Source organism: Sciurus carolinensis, chromosome X (genome assembly GCF_902686445.1).
Source record: "Sciurus carolinensis chromosome X, mSciCar1.2, whole genome shotgun sequence".
NCBI lineage: Eukaryota > Metazoa > Chordata > Mammalia > Rodentia > Sciuridae > Sciurus > Sciurus carolinensis.
In genome coordinates, this window is record NC_062232.1 from 12273481 (window position 1) to 12299350 (window position 25870).

General features: G+C 38.7%; 1 protein-coding gene across 5 annotated transcripts in view; it reads right to left on the minus strand.

Annotated features, from left to right (window-relative positions):
• Window positions 1-22834: 22834 nt before the first annotated feature.
• Ctps2 (CTP synthase 2) overlaps window positions 22835-25870 on the minus strand; it is a 97952-nt gene continuing 94916 nt past the window's right edge. For all 5 annotated transcript variants that reach the window (XM_047537047.1, XM_047537050.1, XM_047537048.1 and 2 more), the window contains 2 exons: window positions 24736-24846; window positions 22835-23771 (listed from right to left, as the gene is read on the minus strand). In XM_047537047.1, the coding sequence (XP_047393003.1) occupies window positions 24777-24846 (70 nt within the window). In that variant the 3' untranslated portion in view covers window positions 22835-23771; window positions 24736-24776. The remainder of the gene's footprint in view (window positions 23772-24735; window positions 24847-25870) is intronic.

Consider the following 25870-nt stretch of genomic DNA (forward strand, 5'->3'; position numbering starts at 1 on the left):
CAACTGAATTATATCCCCAGCCCCAACATTTCTGAACTTAGTACTGTTCTTACAATTCTTCACAAAGTTCTGGAGAAGTAAGTTATGTAAAACACACCTGATTTTCTATATGCTGAAGTCCAGTTTCTACCACTGTTGTGTTTTCTATTACTTTTATTGCCTCAGGTAGGGTTACCCAAGCAGCAGGCACTGAGATAGATTTTTAGATGCAAGTAGCTGATTTGGGAGGTGATTCCAGGAAGCTCTGGTAAGGGAGTGGGAACATGAAATAGAAGACAAGAGGAAGTAATAGAGAATGCATTCATCAGCAAGTCAGCACTACAGGCAAATGGGGCTCAACCCTGCTGGTGTGTTTTTTTTTTGGGGGGGGGCGGGAGTTGGTCAAGGAGATTGAACCTAGGGGCACTTAACCACTGAACCACATCCCCAGCCCATTTTTATATTTTATTTAGAGACAGGGTCTCGCTGAGTTGCTTAGGGCCTCATTAGTTCCTAGGCTGGCTTTGAACTTGCCATCCTCCTGCCTCAGCCTCCCAAGCTGCTAGGATTACAGGCGTATGCCATCATGGCCAGTTCCCTGCCAGTGTTCTTTTGGAGAGGATATTGAACAGACCACTGGAAAGGTGAGGAAGCTGAGACATTTCTCCACCAAGTCTTCTGTCATTGGTTGAGGGTGGCTCCTAGGAACCTTCAGTCCCTACCACTTACACAGGGCTAAAGCACAAGCCGACTTATAAGCAGAAAAAGCCCTCAGTCAAGTACATCCAGTAAGAAGCCATTGGCACTGGTGGGTACAGGAATGGTGAGAGGTTTAAGGTGTAGATGGGCATGAGTTTCTTCCACCATGGTGAATACCCTACACCTGTTCAGCCCAGACTGATCTCCTGCATTAATCCCTGTTGTAGTTCTTCCCATGTGGTATCCAACTGACATAACACAACCCACTTGCACTCCAGTCCCCCAAGACATTGGCTTGACCTCTTCTGTTCTCAGGTAACCATTTCAGAAGGATCTTTATACCTAGTGAGCATAAGAAGAGAAGGCAAAAATAAGCAAGTCAATGAAATTCAAGTGGTATTCTCACTGTTTGCTGATGTGGTAATGACATTTAATTCCAATGCTTCTTCCCATCATTTTAACAGCTTCCTTATCCCAATAAACTTTATCACTGTCAATCTGGACTTATAAGAAAATTCCCATTAATCAGTAAAAGTAAAGGAAAAATCCATCAGTAAGAAAGAAAATGTCCATAAAAATGATATTGGATTCAGAAACCTTGACTTTGATTATTTTTTCTCATAAAGTCTTGATCTCAAAATGTGATTGTATTAGTCAGCTTTTCATCACTGTAAACAAAATATCTAACTAGAACAACTTAGAAGAGGAAAAGTTTGTTTTGGTTCATGGTTTCAGAGGTTTAGATCAGGGTCAGCCAAATCCATTGCTCTGGGCCCAAGATGAGGCAGAACATCATGGCAGAAGGGTGTAGTGGAAGAATGCCACTCTGTTCAGGGTACCAGGAAAAGCAGAGCAAGCAAGGGGAAGGGGTTGCATAAATGATGAACCCTCTGAAGGCACACCCCACATGACTCACCTCCTGTAACCCCACCTGCCTACAGTTACCATCCAGTCAGTCCATTCAAACTAGGAGGGGCTGATTAGGTTACAGCTCTCACCTCCAAACATTCCTTCATTAACACAGGAGCTTTGGGAGGAACACTGTGTATCCAAACCATAACAGCAGTTTTGTTTTTTTTTTTTTTTTTTTGGTACCAGGGATTGAGCTCAGGGGCACTCAACCACCAAGCCACATCCCCAGACCTATTTTGTATTTTATTTAGTGACAGAATCTTACCAAGTTGCTTAGTTCCTTGTTTTGACTGAGGCTGGCTTTGAACTCACAATCCTCCTGCCTCTCAGCCTCTGGAGTCACTGGGATTACAGGCGTGCATCTTCACACCTGGCAGCAATTTACTCTTATTTGAATGATATAATGAATGCTATAAAGTGAAGTGATGATTTCATCCAAGTAAAATTTTTTAAAATTGTGTCTTTTTCAGCTGGAGCCTAAAGTGGTAATATTTGAGGTTTATTGTTTATGTTTCTCACTGTGTCCCATCTCCCATTCTTTTGGTAAACCTTTCAATATTCCCACCCAATGTTCTGATATTTCAATAGAAAGCATTGGTTGATACTGAAATGAGGGGTGCCTAGGAGATATGGGTGGGGCACATTTGTGGCTCCACCCAGGTTTCCTATCACATTCCTAATTTATATTTTCTTTTTGTCTCACCTCTCAAGTCCCTATTCCAGCTAACTTGTGTGTATCTAACAAGCTAATTTATATTATGGCACAAGTATATTAAAAAGAGTTTAATGCTGTAAAATTCCCCCAAGATACTCAGCATTTAAAAAGCAATGTGTTATTAGTGGTGAAATCTTAGGTGATATATAGAAAAAGCTGTGGAAATATTTTTTATAGGAAAGCCTTTAATAATATCTTTCAAATCCTTCTGTTTGGGTGGCTATCTTTTCCATCTTGTCCTAGAGGGGTCTGTATAAAAATGTCATGAAACAACAATGAATCATCTATGTGAAGAACAGATGGTTTAGAATGTAAATACTTTTCTCTATGGGATGCCTCCTATTAAATTTGATTTCTACAGCATTCTATTTATTTATCCCATGGTGGTCTCAGGGGGAGAAAAACACACAGAGAAGGAATTCTGAAAAGTAATTAAATAGTAATTGTGTGTGTGGAGGAATTACCAATAGAAAATAAGTTTGTGGAACAGAATTCAGCTTCAGAGAAGTAATTCCCCAGAGACTGTCTATTCATCACATGCTAAGTCATAGACTATTAATTGTTCCCTCACATCTATTCTTCCTCTTGTAATCCCTGGTTTTCTGCTAGGGATATGGTCAACAGGTAAGGACTACATTTCCCAGTCTCCTCTTCAGCTAGGTTGGCCATGTGACTAAGTTCAAGCCAATGGGCCATAAATATGATCTCATCTAGTGGTCTCATCAGAGGACCTTTCTTAATAACAAGAGTTCACATTTTTCCCTTTCTTTGTACTCACTCTTCCTTCATCCTGATACTTAACATGTTAATGGGATTGTTCTAGCTTTATTTGGACCATTGGGATGAGGGTCAGACCCCAGGGATGGCAGAGAGGAAAGCAAGAAGTAACCTGATCCTTCAAGAGCTTCTTGGAGCACAAGCCCTGGAAGACCCCCTTCAGACTTCAAAGTGAAAAGTGTAACTTCTGGGAGTTTCTATTACAGCCCAAATAGTTCTAACTGATACACCATTCTCCTTATTTTTAATTTGAACATGTGGGTCAACTTCTTGTGGGAAAGAATGACCTATGCATCATGCAGGCACATTCTCAGATTGAAGACTTAATTTTGTTACATATGTCAATATTCTGATATGATCCAAGTGGTTTTTTAACATTCTTCTCTCTTGTTATGTCATTATGATTTTTGATGTCTTTGATTAAAGCATCAGGGCAAAGTGACAAGAACATAGCCAACATAATAACTGGTTAATTAAAAAATAAGAGTAATCAAACTCATGAGTTTAATCCTGGTGTTAGCTGCACATTATTAAAAAGAACTCTTTTAGAAGCAAGTGGGATTAATACCAGATTTAATGACCTTGTATTCCAATATAAACTATAACTTTCAGACTCGAAGGGTTTTTCATAAAGGAATTAATATGGCCTTATATATTTTAAGAACAAAAGACTTAAAATTTAGTGTTTTTGAGATTGTGTTTGTTGACATCACCTTAAAGCAGTGACAGGCAGGCATAGCTCTATGACATAAGTCTTCAAATAATAACAAATGTGAAAGAATGACATTCTTTTTCAATTGATGGAAATATTCAGTATGAAAAAGTCATATTAGAAAAAAATAGGCCCGCAAACTTACCTAGCAGGACACTGGCCGTTCCCCAACAAGGTAAGTCAAAAAAGGGGTCTCCCCAGGCCCAATCCCAGACCATCAACTGGTCTTAACATGAGAACATCTTGAACGTTGGACAGAAGCACTAACATTTTCCATATCACCTCAGATGATTCTAACTTGTAGCCTGGGGTGTGTTGCACTGCTACAAAGGTATCCACCTCTGTGCCCAGAACAGATGAAAATCAAAATGTACAAGTTAATCATGTCATTGCTTTCTCCCAGATATACCATATTTAGATTTTCTCCTCACATTCTCATACCTACTGCATTTTAGATAAAGGTATCACGAAAACTGTTTTCCTAAAATAGTTCCTTTTTCCAGCTTTGTGCTTTCTAGTTTGGCTACAATCTTCTCTAAATAAAAAAAACACACACATTTGGACTGGGGATGCAGTTCAGTGGCAGAGTGTTTGCCTGGCACATGCAAGGTCCTGGGTTCCATTCCCAGTACCAAAGAATAAAAGTAAAAAAAATGATTTGTCCTTGGCAGGAGAGAGGAAAGATTAAAACAAAGAGCAAGATAAAGGAGCAGGTGACACTTGGCCTTGACTGGAGATAGAACTAATCGACTCTCTCCTTCCCTCCCATTCACCCCCAAACTCAACCATCATGGAGCATCCTGTGCCTGACTGTTTCCAGAATCATTCCTGTAGGAAAATTCAAGCAATAAATCGGGATGCATGTTATATTACCTGCCAGACTAAAATCTCACTAAAACATGAAAGGAAAATAAATACTGATGTTGATCATTTTGATCATCCACATTCACCAGAAATCTTACTATTCGATTTAAAAGTGGCCTCTTTCCTCTCAAAGTGGTGATTGGGGATGGGAGGCCAATGTTAGAAGTCCAAGTAGTTTCATTACTGATTGTTGAGTAATTCTGGATGAACCTTTAATCCTCATTCACCCAGAAAATATGAACATAATCCAATTCAAATCCCAAACCTGCTCCCGTTTCTTGACTATATGAGATCAAAACCAGAAAATGGCATCCATATAGCAGACACTATGCATAACCAATTCAAAAGTTACACATGAGTGTCTGTTCAGTTACATAAAGTTGATTAGTCTAATTTTAGTACATTTCCTTCTCTCCAACCTAATCTTGAATCAGAGGTTTTCAGTAATCAGAGCAAGAAGAATTTCCATATTTAAAATGATACACTTAAAACGTTGGAAATGTTTAGAATATTAAGTGATTAAATGAACAGTATTTGCTTGTTAAATCACATAATGTAAAATGAATATTTCTTTCAGATATTTAAATAAAAGATATAAACACTGAAAATAATTTCGGTCAAGTTTTGATTATCTATAATCATGGAAAGAAAAGGTAACCCAAATAATGAAGTTAGAATATATTTCTGGAAGGGAAAATAATTGTCAATTCTTCTAAACCAAATATATAATACCATGATAATCAGCATGAAATGGGAATTTTTTAATGGGTGAAACAGTTTTAAAGTTCATACGTAAGAAAATAAAGCCAAGGGACTGGGATGTAGCTCAGTTGTAGAACACTTGCCTAGCATTTGTGATGTCCTGAGTTTGATCCCCAGTGGAAGGATGGAAGGATGGAAGGAAGGATGGAAGGAAGGAAGGAAGGAAGGAAGGAAGGAAGGAAGGAAGGAAGGAAGGAAACCAAAGAAAAAAATTAAAGAAAAATATAAATAGGTAATTTATCTTTGCAGATATTAAAATTTAACTGTAAAACCTGTTATATAGCATCTGTGTAGGAAGAGATAAATGGTAGAACAAAGAATGGAGACTTCACACATAGATTCAAGTAAATAGAGAAACTTCTAAGAGTGCTATTGCAATTAATTTTTAAATAAAGTAAATAAATTGTTTTTGACTTGAAAATGTTATAACTCTATCTCATACTATTATTTTTTTATTCTAAATGAGGATTATAGTTTTAAGCATAAAAATCTCAAAAATACTTTTTCTTAAAGTCAGGAGAACCAGGAGTGATGATGCTCACTTGTAATCTCAGCATCTTGGAGGCTGAGGCAGGAGGATCACAAATTTAAGGTCAGCCTCAGCAACTTAGCGGGACCCTGTCTCAAATAAAAATACAAATGGGCTGGGGATGTGGCTCAGTGGTTAAGCATCCATGGATTCAATCCCTGGTACCAAAAAAAAAGTATTAGTCCCAAAGTCCTCCATCATGTCCACTCCAAGTTCTCATCTTCCCCAAAGGTAACCAACCAGTCTTATTTTCATAACCACCAACTAGTTTTTTCTATTTTTGAATTTTATATAAACATAATCATATGGTGTGTTCTCTTTTGTATCCAGCACCTTTCACTCCACCGCATTTGTGAGTATCATCTATTTTGTGGCATGGATATACAACTCTTAATGGACATTTATGCTGTTTCAGTGATTGATTGTTATGAACAGTGCTGTTATTAATATTTAATAGTTACTTCTACTGGGTATGTACCTAGGAATGGAATTGAATATGATAGCTGTGTCTGAATTCAGTTTTTGGTAGATGCTACAAATTTTCCAATATTGTACCAATTTCCAACCATTTTACCACCAGCAGGGAATCAGAGTTCTTGGTATTTTACATTATTGCCATGATTTAGCATGGTCAGTTTTCCTAGTGCTAGGATTTAAGGAGTGTACAGTGGCTTCTCTTGATGTCTTAAATTTCCTCATGAACTTATGGGCACCTTATTATGTGAGAGCCTCTTTTATGAAGTGTCTACTGAAGTCTTTGGTCCACTTTTAAAATCTGAGATGTCTATTTTTCTCACTGATTTGAGTTTTTCAAAAATTTTAATTGGTGCACAATACACATAGTAGTGAGATTCATTGTGATGCTCACACATGCACATAACATAATTTGATCAATTTCAACCACCAGTATCTCCCCTTGCCATCCTCTCCTCCATCCCTATAATCCCCTTCCTCTACTCTACTGGTCTCCTTTCTATTTTCATCTTTTTTTTTTTTTTTGCTTGTCTTGTCACTCTTTTTTTTTTCCAAGTTTTTTTTTTATTGTAAACAAATGGGATACATGTTGTTTCTCTGTTTGTACATGGTGTAAAGGCATACCATTTGTGTAATCATAAATTTACATAGGGTAATGCTGTTTGATTCATTCTGTTATTTTTCCCTTCCCCCCCCCAACCCCTCCCACTCCTCTTTTCCCTCTATACAGTCCTTCCTTCCTCCATTCTTGCCCCCCTCCCTAACCCTAACTCTAACCCTAACACTAACCTCTCCCACCCCCCATTATGTGTCCTCATCCACTTATTAGCGATATCATTCGTCCTTTGTTTTTTTTGAGATTGGCTTATCTCACTTAGCATGATATTCTCCAATTTCATCCATTTGCCTGCAAATGCCATAATTTTATCATTCTTTATGGCTGAATAATATTCCATTGTATATATATACCACATTTTCTTTATCCATTCATCAATTGAAGGACATCTAGGTTGGTTCCACAATCTGGCTATTGTGAACTGAGCAGCTATGAACATTGATGTGGCTGTATCTCTGGAATATGCTGATTTTAAGTCCTTTGGGTATAGGCCAAGAAGTGGGATAGCTGGGTCAAATGGTGGTTCCATTCCAAGTTTTCTAAGGAATCTCCACACTGCTTTCCAGAGTGGCTGCACTAATTTGCAGCCCCACCGTCTTGTCACTCTTTTAAGGTTGTGCTTTCATAATCAAAGGTTTTAATTTTTAAAAATTCCATTTATCATTTCCATTGTGATTGTGATGTTTGCAACACAACCGGCAAAAGGCAAGTGTTCAGAACATACAAAGAAATTTTACAAATTAATAAAGAAGAAACAATTCAAACATGGGCAAAAAGCATGAACAGGTATTTCTAAGGAAGGAATAATGAGTTAGCAATAGTCATATGAAAAGAAGTTCAACCCCATCACTAATCAAGCACTGTAGATACAACATCAGTTTACACTTACCAGATTGCCAAAAATTAAGCATTTGGTGAGGATGTGAAGCAACAAAACTAATACACAGGTACTATAACAACAATTTTAGAATACACAGTGGCATTACTCTGTCCAATTGAAAATAACCCCTATCAAACATTTTTTCCCTAGGTATGTATCCTAGAAAAACTTACGTACACATAGCAAATGTTCACTGATGGTAAAAGAGGCAAATTATAGTATATTCACATAAAGGAACAGTATGCAGCAGCAAAAATTAAAATAATATCTATCAATTTGGATGAATCTCCAACTTATAGCATGAAAATTCTCAGAAATCTACACACAGTTTAAAACTACAAATATCAAAATCATACAAAACTTGACAGTGCTATTCGGGAATTTGTATGATTGCAGAAAGATAATGAAACTATTACATGGGAGTGATAATAAAGTTCAAAATAACAGTTACCTAGGGAGGGAGATTTTTGAACTGAAATCAATTTTCATGCATTTTTTATGAGTTTGTCAGGATGAAACCAACTACTAAGTATAACTATAAAGCTCTAATAAAAATAAATAAATAAATAACAGTTATCTTGATAGAAAGGTACATAATTGGGAAAGGGCCCACAGCACCTCTGAGAGACTTTGGTAGTATCCCAGCCTGAAGTAGGATAAAGGAGTATTCAGGAATTTCATTGCTATTTTTATATTAGATAAATATTACATCTATTCTATGTAAGACTATTTCATAATAAAATGTTCTTTAATATTATGTAACCATAACAGTGATGGAAGAGTTTGAAATATGAAAATTATCAAGATTTCCATATAAGCTTTTATATGTATAGCATGTCTCTGGAAGGAGATACAAGAAAGTGGTAACAAAAAAAAAAGAAAGAAAAACAAAGAAAGGCCTGGCACGGTGGGGCACACCTATAATCTCAGCAACTTGGGAGGCTGAGGAGGATCTAGAGTTCAAAAGCAGCCTCAGCAACAGTGAGGCACTAAGCAACTCAGTAAGACCCTGTCTCTAAATAAAATACAAAGTAGGGCTGAGAATGTGGCTCAGTGGTCAAGTGCTTCTGAGTTCAATCCCTGGTAGAAAGAAGAAAGAAAGGAAGGAAATAAAGGAAAGGAAGGAAGGAAGGAAGGGAGGGAGGGAGGGAGGGAGGGAGGAAGGAAGGAAGGAAGAAAGAAAAGAAAAAAAAAAGAAAGAAAGAAAGAAAGAAAGAAAGAAAGAAGGGAGGGAGGGAGGGAGGGAGGGAGGGGGAGGGAGGAAGGGAAGGAAGGAAAGGAAGGAAAGGAAGGAAAGGAAGGAAAGGAAGGAAGGAAGGAAGGAAGGAAGAAAGAAAGAAAGAATAGTTGTTATAGAAACTAGTTATCTGGAAAGTCTCCATTTGTCCCTCTAGATCCACTTGTCATCCTTCTCCATCCTGTTCTGTCCCAGATCTTTCATAGACTCCATCAACTTGTTCCCTTGTCCTACAATTTTCAAGTGAGTTCAGCCAATTAGAGGAACCAGAGAGAAAGGTGACATAGAGGCATTTATTGCCCCAGCTCCTCCTCTGTCTGGTGCCCAAGATTATCTATATGTCCCTCTAAGAGATAACCATGGCACCTGTTGTCTTGCCCTTTATATTAGTCAGCATTCTCCAGAAAAACAGAAGCATAGGAGATTTCGTATATATTTCATTTTCATATATATTACACACACACACACACACACACACACACACACACATATATATATATATATATATAGAGAGAGAGAGAGAGAGAGAGAGAGACAGAGACAGAGACAGAGACAGAGACACAGACACAGACACAGACACAGACACAGACACACAGAGAGATTTAGTATAAGGAATTGACTCCCATGATTATGGAGAAGTTCCAAGATGTTCAGTAGTCAACTGGAGACCCAGAAAGTCATAGTATGATTCTAGTCTGCATCTGAAGACCTGAGAACCAGAATCAATGCTGTGAATTTCAGCCTGAAAGCCAGCAGGTTTGATATGCAAGACAAGTCAAGATTTCAGTCTGAGTGTAAAAACCAGAAAAGATCCAGCTCATACACTCAGGCAGGAGGAATTCCCTTTTACTTATTTTTTGTTCTATTCAGGTCTTCTATTGATTGGATGAGACCTACCCAAATTAGGACAATCTGCTTATCTAGTTTATCAATTCAAATGTTAATCTGATCTAGAAATACACTCATGGACACACAGAGATAGCATTTGGTCAAATGTCTGGGCACCATGTGGTCCAGTCACCCTCTTCTGATATATAGGTGCTCTCTGGGTTCTGGTAACCATTTCATCCCCTTGCCCATTCAAATCTAAAATATTACTTGATAATATTTTACATGTTAAAGGATTGGTCCACAGGGCTATATTCAAGGGTGCTATGAACCATTAAGAGGCAGGGCCTAGGGCTGGGGTTGTGGCTTAGTGGTAGAGCGCTTGACTAGCTTGTGGTAGGCATTGGGTTCAATTCTCAGCACCACATAAAAATAAATAAAAACAAAGGTTCATCCACAATTGAAAAAAAAAAAAAGAATCATCCTTTGATTAAAAAAAAAAAAGGCAGGGCCTAGTGGAAGGACCTTAAGTCATTGTGGCATACCCTTAAAGGGAATAGGGAGAGTCCCATCTCTCCATGTATCTCTGCTTCCTGGTTCTGAAATGAGCTCATACTATTGCCTTTATCAGAGGTCAAAACAATGGGCTACCTGATCTTGGATTTGAACCTCCAAACTGTGAGCAAAATAAAACTTTTCCCTCTACAAGTTCATTGTCTCAGGTATTTCACTGTAGTAATGCAAAGCTGATTAATGTATTACTTCACTGTGCCTTGTTTTCCTGAACCTATATCATCATAAATAGTCCTATGAGTAACAGTATTCCATTGTCCCACTTAAGTATGATGACACCTGTTTCCTTCTGGACCCCTGATTGATACTCATTTTTAATTTTTAATTATTAGTAGCTACAGTTAAAATTCCTAACATTATAAAATATATGAGTTCATTGGCAAAGAGCTTTTTCAAAAGCAATGCAATCATAGGCCAGTCAAATAATAGAGGAAGCCTTCAGTATACAGTCTCTCCCTCCCTCGCCCTCCAGGAGGAACGTCCAAGTAAAACCAAGGGCAAGAGACCAGAGGAAACTTCAATTGCTAACACCACAACAGCCATGGTATCTAGTCCAGGATCTTTGAACTATAGTCTGGCCTCAGTGTCTCCTTCAGGACACAGATGGTCACTGACAATGCAATATTTAAAATTCAAAATGTGAAACTCAGAAGAATGAAGCCATCTGGTCCATATTATGTTGTCCAACAATTATAAGTAATGTGAGCTATAAATACAACAGGCAAAAGGAAGCAAACAAGAGACCATTAATCAATACAGACAGTTGGTGTGAAATACAACTACTCAAGGGTATTTACACAAACACAAAAATTCCTTTCTCAGGAACCTCTTTACAAATGGTGGGCTAAAACAGGCCTAGATTGATGTATACAACATGCCCATGCCCTTTAGTCACATAATTTCTCTAAACTAATAAGAACCTGTACGAGAATTTCATACAGAGAATGTTGATGTTGACTTTTTTTTTTTTTTTACGTTTACATAGGGTAATGATGTTTATTATATTTTTCCCCTCCCCCCCACCCCTCCCACCCCTCTTTTCCCTCTACACAGTCCTTCTTTCCTTCATTCTTACCGCTCTCCTTAGTCTAACTCTAAACCTAACCCTAAACCTAATGCTAGCCCGTCCCACCCCCCATTATATGTCCTCATCCGCTTATCGGCGAGATCATTCGTCCTTTAGTTTTTTGAGATTGGCTTATCTCACTTAGCATGATATTCTCCAATTTCATCCATTTGCCTACAAATGCCATAATTTTGTCATTCTTCATTGCGGAGTAATATTCCATTGTATAAATATGCCACAGTTTCTTTATCCATTCATCAACTGAAGGGCATCTAGGTTGGTTCCACAATCTGGCTATGGTGAATTGAGCAGCAATGAACATTGATGTGGCTGTATCTCTGTAGTATGCTGATTTTAAGTCCTTTGGGTATAGGCCAAGGAGTGGGATAGCTGGGTCAAATGGTGTTTCCATTCCAAGCTTTCTGAGGAATCTCCACACTGCTTTCCAGAGTGGCTGCACTAATTTGCAACCCCACCAGCAATGTATGAGTGTTCCTTTTTCACCACATCCTCGCCAACACCTATTGTTGCTTGTATTCTTGATAATCGCCATTCTAATTGGGGTGAGATGAAATCTTAGGGTAGTTTTGATTTGCATTTCCCTTATTACTAGGGATGTTGAACTTGATGTTGACTTTTAAAAATGCACAGTTATACATGAAAGGAAACAGGATCAGCCATGGGCCTGAATCTAAAGTAATTTCATAAGGTTATATCATGAGGACACTTTAATGGAGAAGACCCTAAGAAACTAATAACTTTTGTCATCAGGCTCACCCACAAAACCTGTAGGAGCTTGAATGAGAAAATAACCAAAATGGATCTATATGGCCAACAGTCTCCTTATATCTTTGATTACCTCCCAGACCCCTCAAACTCAATATATCTAAAATTGAACAAATGCTCTTTCCTTCCCAGTCCGGACCCTTTCTTGTGTCCTAGACTTCTAACATGAGCAGCTGAATGGATAATGATGCAGTCATATAAGAAAAGAAACCACATTTAAACCACATGGTTGATTTCTCAAAATGGTGAGTAGAGGGGAATGGATTATTTGTTCTCAATTCTTCCTTCCTTCCCCTCCTTTACCAGGGTTTAGTATAGGCAGAGAATAAATCCCAACCCTCACTTATTTGGAGCTTGGACACTATGACTTGTTTTAGTCAATGGAATTAAAGCAGAGGCCTTAATTGTGTTCACATGGTCTGGCTTGGCCTCCTTTTTGCACTTATGCCATTGACCTCAAGAAGGATATGCCCTGGGTATCTACTGGTGATAAAGGGAGCAGACCAGAAACCAACATGCAGCCAGAAGCCATGTCCTACACAGCAAAAACCACCTGCGATCCATAAGTAAGCAATAAACACAGGCCAGGGGATGTGGCTCAGTGGTACAGTGCTTGCCTAGTATGTGTAGGGCCCTGGGTTCAATCCCCAGCACTGCAAAATAATTGCTTAGGGCTGGGGATATAGCTCAGTTGGCAGAGTGCTTGCCTCACATATACAAGGCCCTCGGTTCAATCCCCAGCATCACAAAAAGAAATTGCTTATTTAAATTTAAAAAAAAATAAATGCTTGCTTTTGCAAGCCATTGAGATTTGAGGAATTAGTGTGCCATTATTACAGCAAAAACCTGAATAACACAGGTTTCTTCCCTGCTTTGGAAAGACAAAACAATAAGTGTATACAATAATCTCTCAGTAGTTTAGTGCACACACATACACATACACCATTACTCCCCTGCACACATTTTGAAAATGCTATCACCTAATAGCACAGTTCTCACAGCCAAAAATGAACAGATCTTTCTCCATTTGGAGACAACCCAAATCATAGCCAGTCTCCCAGCCAGCTCCCAACTCAAGTATCTCTTTGGTAATATCCGTGACTCAGACAGGACAAGACATAGTTTCACCAGATTTTGCAATTTGTGGACTGAATAATATTCAATATACAAAGTGAGGAGAGGGGGTTGAAAAAGTGCAATAAAAGAAAAAAACAACACCTCAACCATGTTGACTTACTTCCCTGGCAGTGGAGAAAGGTCCTGGGTCAACTCAGGTTATGTCCATTGAATTTCCTTTTCCCAGAGTCCTCTAAGGCCTGTGTACTATACCACCTTAGCAGCCCATTTCCAAAGGGATTAGGACTGACAGACTCTTGGTATGTGAGATCATTGGCCAACATGTAGTTGGTTAATGAAACTATACATCTGTCTGGTTCTCTGCATTCACATGGACCATCTTAAACCAAAGCTTAGCTCTCTTTCATGAAGCACTTGAGAAAAGCAGAAAGAAGTAGCCTAGTCCAGGAAACATCTGACATTATTTTTTATACTGGGGATTGAACCCAGAGAAGCTCAACCATTGAGCCTCATTCCCAGCCCATTTTTATTTTTTATTTTAGAACAGGGTCTCGCTAAGTTGTTAAGGCTGACTTTGAACTTGTGATCCTCCTTCCTCTGCCTCCCAAGTCACCAGGATTACAGATGTGTACCACTGTGGCTAGCAACATCCTGACATTTTTATAGGTGGTAATATTAGGAAATAACCCCTAGTGTGGTTAACATTTTCATTGTGCTTTATTATAGCAAAATGGATGGCTCTACCATTCACTCTACAACTCAACCAACTCCACATTCTACTGTCTGTTGCTTGTAAAAGCCCTTTTCTAGGTACAAATTTTTTTCTTTGTTCAAAAAATACAGGTTTGTGTAGGAACCTGTACAAACACAAAATAAGGAAATTATACCTAATCTACCAGTCACATGTAGCACCAATAATATTTTCTTTTAATTGGTCCTTTGTTTATGCAAATAAGTTAATATTATCTATATTATATATTATATAATATATTATGTAAATAAGTTATTATACATACTGCAAGTTACTCTTTATTTTTTCCTAATATTGTAGATATGGTCTACAATTTATGCATTGTTTCCTTTTTCTTTTGTTTCAATTTTACCAGTTTGATCACCTAAAAAGCCAGTACGTTTGTTTTGCATACTTAAAACCTCAGGAATTAGCTATTGTAAACGCTCAACAAATGTTAGAATTCCTAGTTCAATTCTGTTCTCTCAAAATAATGTATGATTAAGAAATTGCTGCAATTACCTATTTGATTATACATTTTCATTCCAGACATGCAGAGTAATTCAAAGAAATTTTCATTTCCTTGGGTGACTTCCTCTTTACTGGTGTTATTTCAGAGAAAGGAATTTTAAGTTCAGTCATTTAACTCTTCCAAGATTGCTTCAGTAACTGTTTAAAGTGAATCAATGTACGTTTCAGAGTTCATATTATGCACTGAGAAGTTAAATCTCAAACTCTAGTGTACATAAGAATCACCTTATTAAAACAAGGATATCCAAGCCCTGCCTGTGGAATCCCAATTCAGTAAGTCTCAGTATTTGATTTTCCAATTAGTTTCCAAGTGATGGTGACCCTGCTGGTCCTCTCTACTATGAGTAACACTGTACTCAAGTACCTGAAGAGGGGAACCCAAAGAAGAAAAATCCTTGCATCCATTCTTTAACCAAACACTTGAGAAACTTCTGGATGAAGTACACTGTGCTAGGGACAGAAAGCCCTTTTAAGAATTGTATGCTTTTCAGTCAGGTGCAATGGAACACACCTGTAATCCCAGCTACTCAGGAGGCTGACGCAGGAGGATTGCAAGTTCAAAACCAACCTTAGCAACTTAGTGAGATCCTGTCTTAAAATAAAAAGGATATAGGATGCCCCAGAGGCTTAAAAAATGTATGCTTTTCAGAGGAAAAAGGAGCTACTCATTTTTATTTCAAGCAATATTTATGGAGCACATACTGTGTGTCAGCCATTGTTCCCAACAATGGGGATGTGGTTCACAAACAGTATGAACAGCTTTGATGAGGTCATACAATGAATTAGAGCCCAAAGGAAGGATCAGCCAGTTCAGCCTTGACCAAATTAGGGGACTGTGTGTGAAATCTTCTACAGGAGGGAGACAATGCTTGAGTTTGTGATTTTTTGTGACAATTGTTTGTGATGATGGTATTTACATACTTTTCAATAAACTATCCATCTCGTTTCCTTTTGCATAGTTTGATTCCAATTATGCAAGCCCAGCAAAAAAATTAAAAAGCAAAACACAATAATTTGATTGTGCAGATGGTCCCTTTTCTGGCAACAGGATTAGAAAATCTAAAAATCCACAAAATACTACTAAATGCTGAATAATGTATTACAAACATCCTTGTAAATGCATTTCTTGGCTTCCAAGAAAATAAAACTCCAGGGTGTAGGGAACATTCCTCAATCTTATCTGACAGCAGTCACTGACACGATGGTCTAAGTAAGCCAAATGATATGGACAGAGAAACTGAGGTAATGGTAAAGACTTGCCATGGAATGAAGGTCTTTGCAGTTGCTGAGGCTGAGTTAGGAGCTGAGGGGAGGCCTCGTTCTGACGTGCATCACAGAAAGCTGTGATGTGAACTCGCCCATGCTGCCTTGCCTCATGCTGTGTGCTGGCACTTGCCAAACTCCCCAGACCTTTGTCTCAGACCTGTTGATGGGCAGAGTTACTTAGGCATACGTGGTTTGTTTACATTACCTCCATGTATAGTTCACCTATAGGCTGATTCTGTTATGCTTTAACAAGCGTGTTAACCTGATTGGATAACATGCCTATATATGTCCTGTACAATCCTAAATAAAATTAGATCTGTGCCTTCAGAGCCCAATCTCCAATATCTGAGTGCACTGGGGTAGATATCATACATCCTCACCCTCAGCAGACCCCCATCTCCGAACATCTACACCAGGGCTCCAAACAGAATATGAACTAAAACTCAAAAAATAAGCACGAGCCAGGTGTGGTGGCACATGCCTGTAATCCCAGTGGCTCAGGAGCCTGAGGCAGGAGGATCCCAAGTTCAAGGCAAACTCCAGCAACTGAGCAAGGCCCTAAGCAACCTGGTGAGACCCTGTTTCTAAATAAAAAATAAAAAGGGTTGGGGATATAGCTCAGTGGTTAAGTGCCCCTGGATTCAATCCCAGTACCAATAAATAAATGAGTAGCATGAGTTGATACTGCAGCTACCTTCCCAGAGTCGGAAGTGAGAACAAATAAAAGGCTTGTTGTGCCTGTTCCCAAGAGATCTCAAGTCTTAAGGTACCAGAGCTATTCCTCACAGAAACAGGAAACATGTGTTGGGGTTGGGACCCCAACCTATTTCTGCCTAGAATCAGCCCAAAACACAAACATAAGAGCAAGATAAAGTGGTGACTTTCAGTGAAAAAATAAGTTGGAAAAGTCCATTAGACATTTCTCAGCAAAATTATTTTTAATTTATTTCATATAACTATTTTACATGTAAATGATTTATACTTTTATCACCTTGTCTTTGATTAGTATCATAAAATAGAATTTATTAAGGTTAAATAAGCTATGGCAAGAAGGCTTAAAAAGTTTTCAGCAGTCAGATTGTGTCCCTTGTGAAAGGTCACTTCCAGGTGTGTCTCTTGGAGGGGGAAAAAGATGCCTTATTAGAAAAAAGGCATTTTCAGTTATGTAATGAGTTTATGTCACCTTATTTACCTACTTCACTATTGTATTTGCACCTCAAATGATATATAGTTAAAGAAAACTTCAGGTGCAGGCAATAAATAAAATAACTTGATTGGATGGGTTCCCAATTTGTAGGCATTCTGCATTTTCTCGCAGCTGTGGAATCCCAACAGCAGTTTTGCCTTCAAAATAAATCTTTTTCCTAGAGCTTAAATTCTAAATAGTTTAACACTTAAAGTGCTCTCATAGCTGCCTTCCTGAGTTTCTACAACTGGCATAAAAGTGAAGGTGTAATCAAGGAAGCAAAGAAAACAAAAATACTGTTGAATTTGCCAGACTTACACTGTACACCTATGTGGTAATTTAGGTTACATGTCACTTTCCCTTTAATGCTCTTTCTAAACTCTTATTTCTGCCTAGAGCCAGAACTGGGTTTTAGGTTAGGCTGTTTCTACAAGACCAGAAAGATACCAAGACAAAATAATTGCTATTCCAAAATTAGCCAATCCATATTGTGTGGCTTCGGATCAAAGAGAAAATGAACTCAAAAAGACCACTATGCCCTGACTGGGTAGCAGCTATCATATTGGAGGCTATCTTCTACCTACTTCAGTTCAGTATTTTTCCAGGGCAGCTGTTTTAGTCAGCTTTTTCACTGATATGACTGAGGACTTGACCAGAACAACTGTAGAGGAAGAGAAGTTTATTTGGGGGCTCACAGTTTCAGAGGTCTCAAATTGCAGACAGCAGGTGCCATTTCTCAGGGCTCCAGGTGAGGCAGAACATCATGGCAGAAGAGTATGACAGAGGGAAACAGCTCACATGGTGATCAGGAAGCAGAGAGGGAGGCTCTACTCTCCAAATACAAATACATACCCCATAGCCACGCCTCCAATGAACCACTTCCTCCAGCCACACCCCACCTGCCTCCAGTTACCACTCAGTTAATCCCATCAGGGATCAATCCACTGATAAGGTTAGGAATATAACCCAATCATTTCTCCTCCAAACCTTTTTGCATTGCCTCACACATGAGTTTTTGGGGGACACCTCACATCCAAACCATAATAGCAGCCATCTTGACCAGGTAGTTGGCCCTTGTCTGGGTCACTGTTACCTAAGGATGAAACCCTATCTCTCTCAAATGTAAAGGCATCTGTCCTCCATCAAGGGGGACTTTGGCTACCAGCTTCTCGGCAGGTTTTGAGTTTGTAACATACAAAGCAGAAGATAAGGTTATTTTTGACCTTGTATACTTCTAACCAATAAAGAGAAGTTACATTTTATACACACACACACACACACACACACACTCCATACTGTCGTTACTAAGAATGTATTCTGGATTGGATACTGTCTTAGTTTGGGCTATTGTAACAAAATATCAGAGACTGGGTAGCTTAAACAACAGAAATTTATTTCTCACAGTTCTGGAGGTGTTGAAATCCAAAATCGAAATGCTAGCAGACCTGGTGTCTGATGTGGACTCTTCAGGTTTGCAGATGGCCACCTTCTCCCTGTGTCCTCCACATGGCAGAGAGAGCAATTATCTCTCTCATGTCTCCTCTCATAAAGGCACTAATGCCATCATAAGGGTTCCACATTCACTACCTAATTACTTTCAAAGGTCCCACCTCCAAATACCATCCCAATGGGAATTAGGATTCAACATATAAATTGGGGGTGGAGGCACACATATTCAAGTCTACAGCATACACCAAGCTTCCTACTTCTGTGGAACCAGCCACAGAATATGGAGTATGGAATGAGAGTGAGTAAGCTCTTTTTTGCATCAACCAACCCAGATTATATATCAAATGTAAAACAAACTTCCGACAGACATTAAATATCACTTCTAAATTAAGAAGCACATCATTTACATAGACACTTGAAGGATTTTCAGCTCCACAATTACGGTTTGCCTTAACTGACATTTTAAAACAACTTTGATTGGGTCATTAACATCAGAGAATCCCAGCCAGCTACAGGCTTCCTAGGTGACCATTATTCTGTTTGAGATTAGAAAAGAATCATACTAATGTATAGTTATTGACTATCAAGCCAGAACTAGTCAGGAATCAGGACCAGTATAAAAAAGTACCCCCACAAAATGGGGGGGGTTGTAGTGCACTTTGCAAATTTTAAAAGTTCCCATTTTCATATCAGGACTCCATTTCCTTTTGTTCATTCAACAGCTAAATGTCCTGCTATTATTTTTATAGAATCCTGTCATGAAACATGTCACAGTTCCACCATCTATACAGTTATATCCTTGGTAGAAGCCTGTCAAACATTCTTGTGCACTGCTTCTCTCAGTAACATAGAAAACCTGACATCCACATGGTCACTTCTTCAGTAAGATGCCATGCCATTATTCTACTCCTCTACTGAAGCACTCCTGAGACTCAGGTCTCACTCACGTGTGAATCTCTACCTGTCCCTCATACCAGACCAGACAGGGCTATAAGTCACCTTTTTATTCCACAGTCTAGCCCCATACTGGTAAAGTTGATTAAAAAAATTGTGGGTAGGGCTGCAGGTGTAGCTCAGCTGTAAAGTGTCTAGTATGTGCAAGATCCTGTGAATATCAACAATGATAATGATGATGATAATAACAACAAAGTTAGTGAATTGAATTATTCACATGTTTCAACGCTTCTTAATTTAAAAGTTTTATTTTGTTTAGTCCGAATGACCAGAAGGGACAAATTTTCTGATCAAAGGTAGTTTTTATGTGACTCTTGTCAGGGAATCTGGCTGTTTTCTGAAGTATGCCTGAATCAAGGACAAGATATAGAAGTAAAACACTAGTGATTAGATTTTGTTTATTCTCCTTCAAATGCAGAAAATACTCATTACCTGAAAATGTTCTTAAGGGGTTTCTGAATGAACCTGCTAAGTAAATTTCCCATTCAACAATCATAAGGTCGAGAATGGTAGATATGTTAGAATAGCAAACCCAACCAAGCAGGGTCTTTGTTTCCTTCGAGAACACTATTTGAGGCTGGGCATGGTGGTGTATGCCTGTAATACTAGCAACTGGGGAGGCTGAGGCAAGAGGATCACAAGTTCAAAGCCAATACTTAGCAATTTAGTGAGACCCTTGGCAATTTAGCAAGACCCTGTCTTAAAATTGTTTTACAAGATTTTAAAAAGGACTGGGGATGTAACTCAGTGGTAAAAAGTACCCCTGTGTTCAATCCCCAGTACAAAAAAAAAAAAAAAAACCATTTTGCCTTTCAGTGAATTCTAAGGAAAGGAGAAGTAATCCCTCTCTCTCAAAAACCAAAGGTAGTGTGATTGGACTAGGGTACCTTGGGTGCTACTTGAAGCAAGATGACAGATAACCAAACCAAATAGTAGGCCTCATACATGGCCCTACTACACAGGTTTCACCCCCTGAACAGAACTTATGAAGGGTCCCATGTCACACAGTTTACATTAGTTAGTGGGCTTTTCTTTTGTTAATCTGTCATTGTTATAGAAGCCTCAATCATGAACCTAAATAGTTTTCCTCCCCTCCTCATTTCTGCGTATCTTCCCTCACTTTGCACAGCTGCAGAATCTCAGTGCTGGAGGTAACACTGGTGAGTGCCAATGTCTAGCACTGACCTTAACAGAGGATAGATCTGCATGGAACTAGGACTTATTTCAAAAAAACAGTGCAAAGTCAGAAATAAAGTAGCAAAAGTGGCCATTAAGATTGGCACTAGATGGCTTGTGAAGAAAAAAACAAAATGAATCTCTTCAGCTTCAGTCCAATCCAAACTTCAGTGTAGTATAGGTTGAGGCTGACAGCAAGCAGATGACAACGCAGTCACTGAAACAGCATCACCACCCAACCAACTGCCTTGTCAGGGAAAATCCATCCCCACTGGGTCTCATACCTCTGGGTCCACCATCTTGACATACTATGTGACCAGGCACACATTTGGGTAAACTATTTACCCACTTTACCCAGGTAGCCTTCCTTGACTCTCCAGCTTGTCACAGGATCCCATTTTACACTCTCTCACAAGCCCCTTTGTCCTTGTTCTTTGACACTCTCAGCCCCCTGAACATATCACAATTATAATTAGGTACTTATTTCTCTATAGATTTAAAACCTGCCTGTCCCGAAAAGACAGTCAAGTGCAAGAGGTAGGTGGCTCCCCACTACTTCCTGCACCTGACACCATGCCTGGTTCACGCTGGGGGCTTAAGACAAATTTGTTGAATGAATGATTTGTAGTGACTTCCTAGGAGCTCTTGTCCCTCTGTTGCTGTGGTATTCTAAGCAGCCGTGCTACAATTGTTCTGCACTTTGCTAGATTCCAAGTTCAAGGAGAGTTTCCAAAAGAGAGAAACCTCATGTACTAACAACAGAGAAGCTAGTTTATTGTTTCTTAAGTGCTCTCTGTTTTGGACCTATTTACATACATCATTGGTTCAAAGCAAAAGCACTTTGTTATAAGTGACTTTAGAAGTCCTAATCATTAAAATTGAAAACTTCCATTTAAGCCAGACTACCCCTTTGTGATATTAAAAGTATCCCCTCTGTGCTTCTATCCCTCTCTCTATGAGACCTATTCTAGCTTTTAACCTGGGCTTTTCATTCGGAGCCTCTTATGATCTTTGAGCTATAATTTTCACAAGTGGGGCCCTGAAGCTCTTTCTTGTTTACCAGAATTGTTCATTTCATTTCCGCATGTATTTGGTAGATGGATTTCCTGTAACATCTTACAAAATAATGCTGTAACACTTTATATTAAAAAAAAAGTTGAAAGGACAATTAAAAAAAAAACACCAAAAAATAAAAGAGCAGTTGAACTATTTAAATTAATATCAGAAAGTTAAAATGTAAAAACAGGAAGTACACTAGATGAGAATGTTGTGTATCAGGGTCAGGACTGAGGGAAACAAAAAAGGTATAGGACTGTTTTTGGTTTTTTTGTTTTGTTTTTTTGTTTTTGTTTTTTCTGTGTGTGTGTGGTGCTAGGGAATGAACCCAGGGCCTTGTGCATACAAGGCAGGCACTCTACCAACTGAGCTACATCTCCAGCCCACAGGACTGTTTTTATGTTTAAAGTTGTTTTTAAATTTTTCAATTATCTTAAAATTTGATATTTTGTTCACTGTGGATATTTTTCCTTCAGTGCTGGGTATCAAATCCAAGGTCTTGTACATACTAAGCAAGCACTCTATCACTGAGCTACTTCCTCAGCCCTAATTTTTTATTTGATTTTGATTTTTTTTTCAATATTGCATGAAAATATTACTGATTGTTCCTCAAAAGTTAAAAAGAAATACTATATAACACAACAATTCCACTCCTGGGTATGTACCCCAAAAGAATTCAAAACAGAGCCGGGCGAGGTGGCACAGGCCTGTAATCCCAGCAGCTCAGGAGGCTTACAAGTTCAAAGCCATCCTCAACAACAGTGATGCCCTAAGCAACTCAGTGAGACCCTGTCTCTAAATAAAATACAAACTAGGGCTGCGGAGGTGGTTCAGTGGTTAAGTATCCCTGGGTTCAATCCCTGATACCAAAAACAGAAAACAAAAAACCAGGTGTTCCAAAATATATATGCATGTGAATGTTCATAGCAGCATTATTCACAATAGCCCAAAGGTGGAAACAACCAAAATGTCCATCAACAAATGAATAGATAAATTGTGATAGAAATATACAATGGAATTTTATTCAGTCATAAAAAGGATTGAAGTTCTGATACATGCTACAACATGGATGAACCTTGCCAATATTACAGTAAATGAAAGAAACCAGACACGAAAGGACACATGCTGTATGATTCCACATGTATGAAATATATGGATAGGAAATATAGGATAGGAAAATTTATACAAATCAAAAAGAGATTGGTGATTGCCAGAGGCTGCGGGGGGATGAGGAGCAGCTGCTGATGGATACAGGGATTTATTCTGGAGTAATGACAATGTTTTAGAGCTAGATAAAGGTGGTGGTTGCACATTGGTGCATGCAACTGCATTATTCACTTTTAAATGATTAATTCTGCTATGTGAATTTCACCTCAATTTAAAACTTTATATATATATATTACTGGTCTTGATTCCTGAGTTTTTTGGATGTTGTGTCTGAGTTGAGGCCCTTTATTGCCACTCCAAGTCTTCAACCTGCTAAATTTCACTTTTAACTGGAAATAAGCAGGGTGAGAAATTGAAATAATCTTGGTCCATACATGAAACTGTTGCTGAGTTCCAGGTAACAAAACAAATCATTTTTGACTCAAAATTAATTACAGCATGTGCCCTGCCATATTACACAGGGAACACCCAATTACCTGGATCTTTGCTCACTGTCTTGACATCATGATGTGCTGGACAAAACACAAACACACCTTCTCCCCCATTATTGTTGCTAGGAAAAGTTTAATTAATTGTGGAAATTTGTGAATACCAAAGGCCACCTATGGAGGGAAAAGAAAACTATCCCTTTGGTTCTGGTTCATGGAAGTAAGCATTGCCAAATTCCCTTTGAGCCTTTATATCCCACATTTGGAGAACAAAGCGATTCTTTATGAGTGTGGTGATTTCTTCAGGTAATTCCTTCATCTTGGCTACAATTACTTCAGAGGCTTAAAAAAAAAACACAAGTATGAGCCACATCAAAATAGAATAACACATGTCCTTAAAATAACTCTGGATAGCCTTTACACCATTTTGGCTTGCTCCTAGAGGCCAATATGTTTGAGGCAAATATAAATGGATACAGCTTTGCTTCCCCCCATGAACATTCATTGTCTGTCCCTCAGACAAATATGAAGGGAGCTCACGCTAGAACAATAAACTCAGGACAAGTTTTCCAAAAGCTTCTGTCACTACTAAAGAGCAGTTTATCCAATTCAAGTCCTGCCATAACCCCTAGGGTACTCCCACACAATATCCACCTCTGAGTACAAATTTAATAATGCTATCCTGGCAGTTATCCTCTCTCATAACACATAATTGAGCCATGGGGAAAATAAGCTGCCCTTGGACACCAAACCCATCTCTGGCATCTCCCTACAAAGAAATAAAATGCTATTTTATTTTATACAAATCCAAGAAAATCTTTTTTGGGGAGTGACTCTGACTAGGGGTCAGCAAAATGACTTTGTAAATAAAGTTTTATTAGCACACAGCCCTGTCCATTCATTTCTGTATTGCCTCTGGCCATGCTTCTACTATAATGGCAGAATTGAGTAGTTGTGACAGAGACTATAAGATCCACAAAGCCTAAGAGACTTACTATCTGGACTGGCCTTATAGGAAAAAGAAAAAAACTGTCAACTCCCAACCTGGACCATTTACAACTCTACCCCCTCCATTCTCCAGGTACCACTTATAGGTGTACCTGTAAATTCTTGACCTCGGATGCATTTCATTTCCCCAAATACTAACTCTTGAGAATGCCAGTGGTTGAGTCTATCATATTAACTCTACCAGTCAAATAGAAGCATACTAAGGGAGAAGGATCATGAGACACAAGTCCTGTAATGTTCCCAACCACATCAAGGTGAAAGCTTATAAGATGAACAATATTCAAAGATTCCGTCTTACCCTTTCAGGCAGTTCCCGTTATTCTGAATCATGTATTAGTTTCAGCTGATTTCCAACTCAGCTATCCTTGGTTCTGAAAAGCTGTCATCACTGGCATCGCTGTATCTATCACTAGATCAAAAGAGGAACTAATTTAACAAGGTGTAAAAAACAAAAAACAAAAAAACCCCAGGCAATTATTCAATTTTCAATTCCAAACATTTCCATAATTAACCTCTACTCAGAGAAAATATTAGGAAATATTCTATTATCACTTTCTAGTCACTACAGAAAGAGGTCTGTCCAACCACACATAACAGCCTCCTTCTTCGGTCAGAGAAATTGATTACTTGCTTTCATAGAAAACTGGAAGCTACTTATTCAGAAAATTTAGAAAAGCATTTCAATTTAAGATGAAATCTATAAACTTCTGAAGACCACTGATCACTAGTAAATTTCAACAAAAGTCTTGATTTCCCACCTGTCTCCTTGCCTAATGTTTGCTATCTACTAGAGTTGTTCTATTAATAAATTGATTGAAATAAAAGCCTGAGTTGATGGACCCTCTTTATTCTCTGTGAATGTACTCTTGTCCGACTAAGGGCTAAAGTTAAAGCCCTTAGTTGAGCCGCATTTAGTCCTATTCTGACTAACCACAATTTCCTCAAGTGCACAAAATATTACATGGATGTTTAGAGCTCTTTCACTTTTTGCCCTTCTAATGACATTTGTTTCTTTAGGCAATGAAGGGAGTACAGGACACACTACTCCAGAATACCACACCTTGACAGAGCGGCAACATTAAGCTGAAGGATGCTGAGAGACAGCATGTACTGGAAGGTCTCTTGGACCTTTCCTGTGCTCTGACCCTGAAGCAGGTCCCCAGTGGAAAGGAGCATCCTTCTCTCAGAAAACACTGAGACACAAAGAAGAAGAACCTGGAAAAACTGACCTTGCTAAGTTTCCCCTGGTTCATTACCATGACACTATACTCTTTGCCCTATTCTATTTCTCCATGACTCCACTCTTCATTATGTGCTAAAGAAAACACTAGGGGTGCTGGGCGATATGGCACATGCCTATAATCTCAGTGGCTGGGGAGGCTAAGGCAGGAAGATTATGAGTTCAAAGCCAACCTCGGCAACTTAGCAATGCC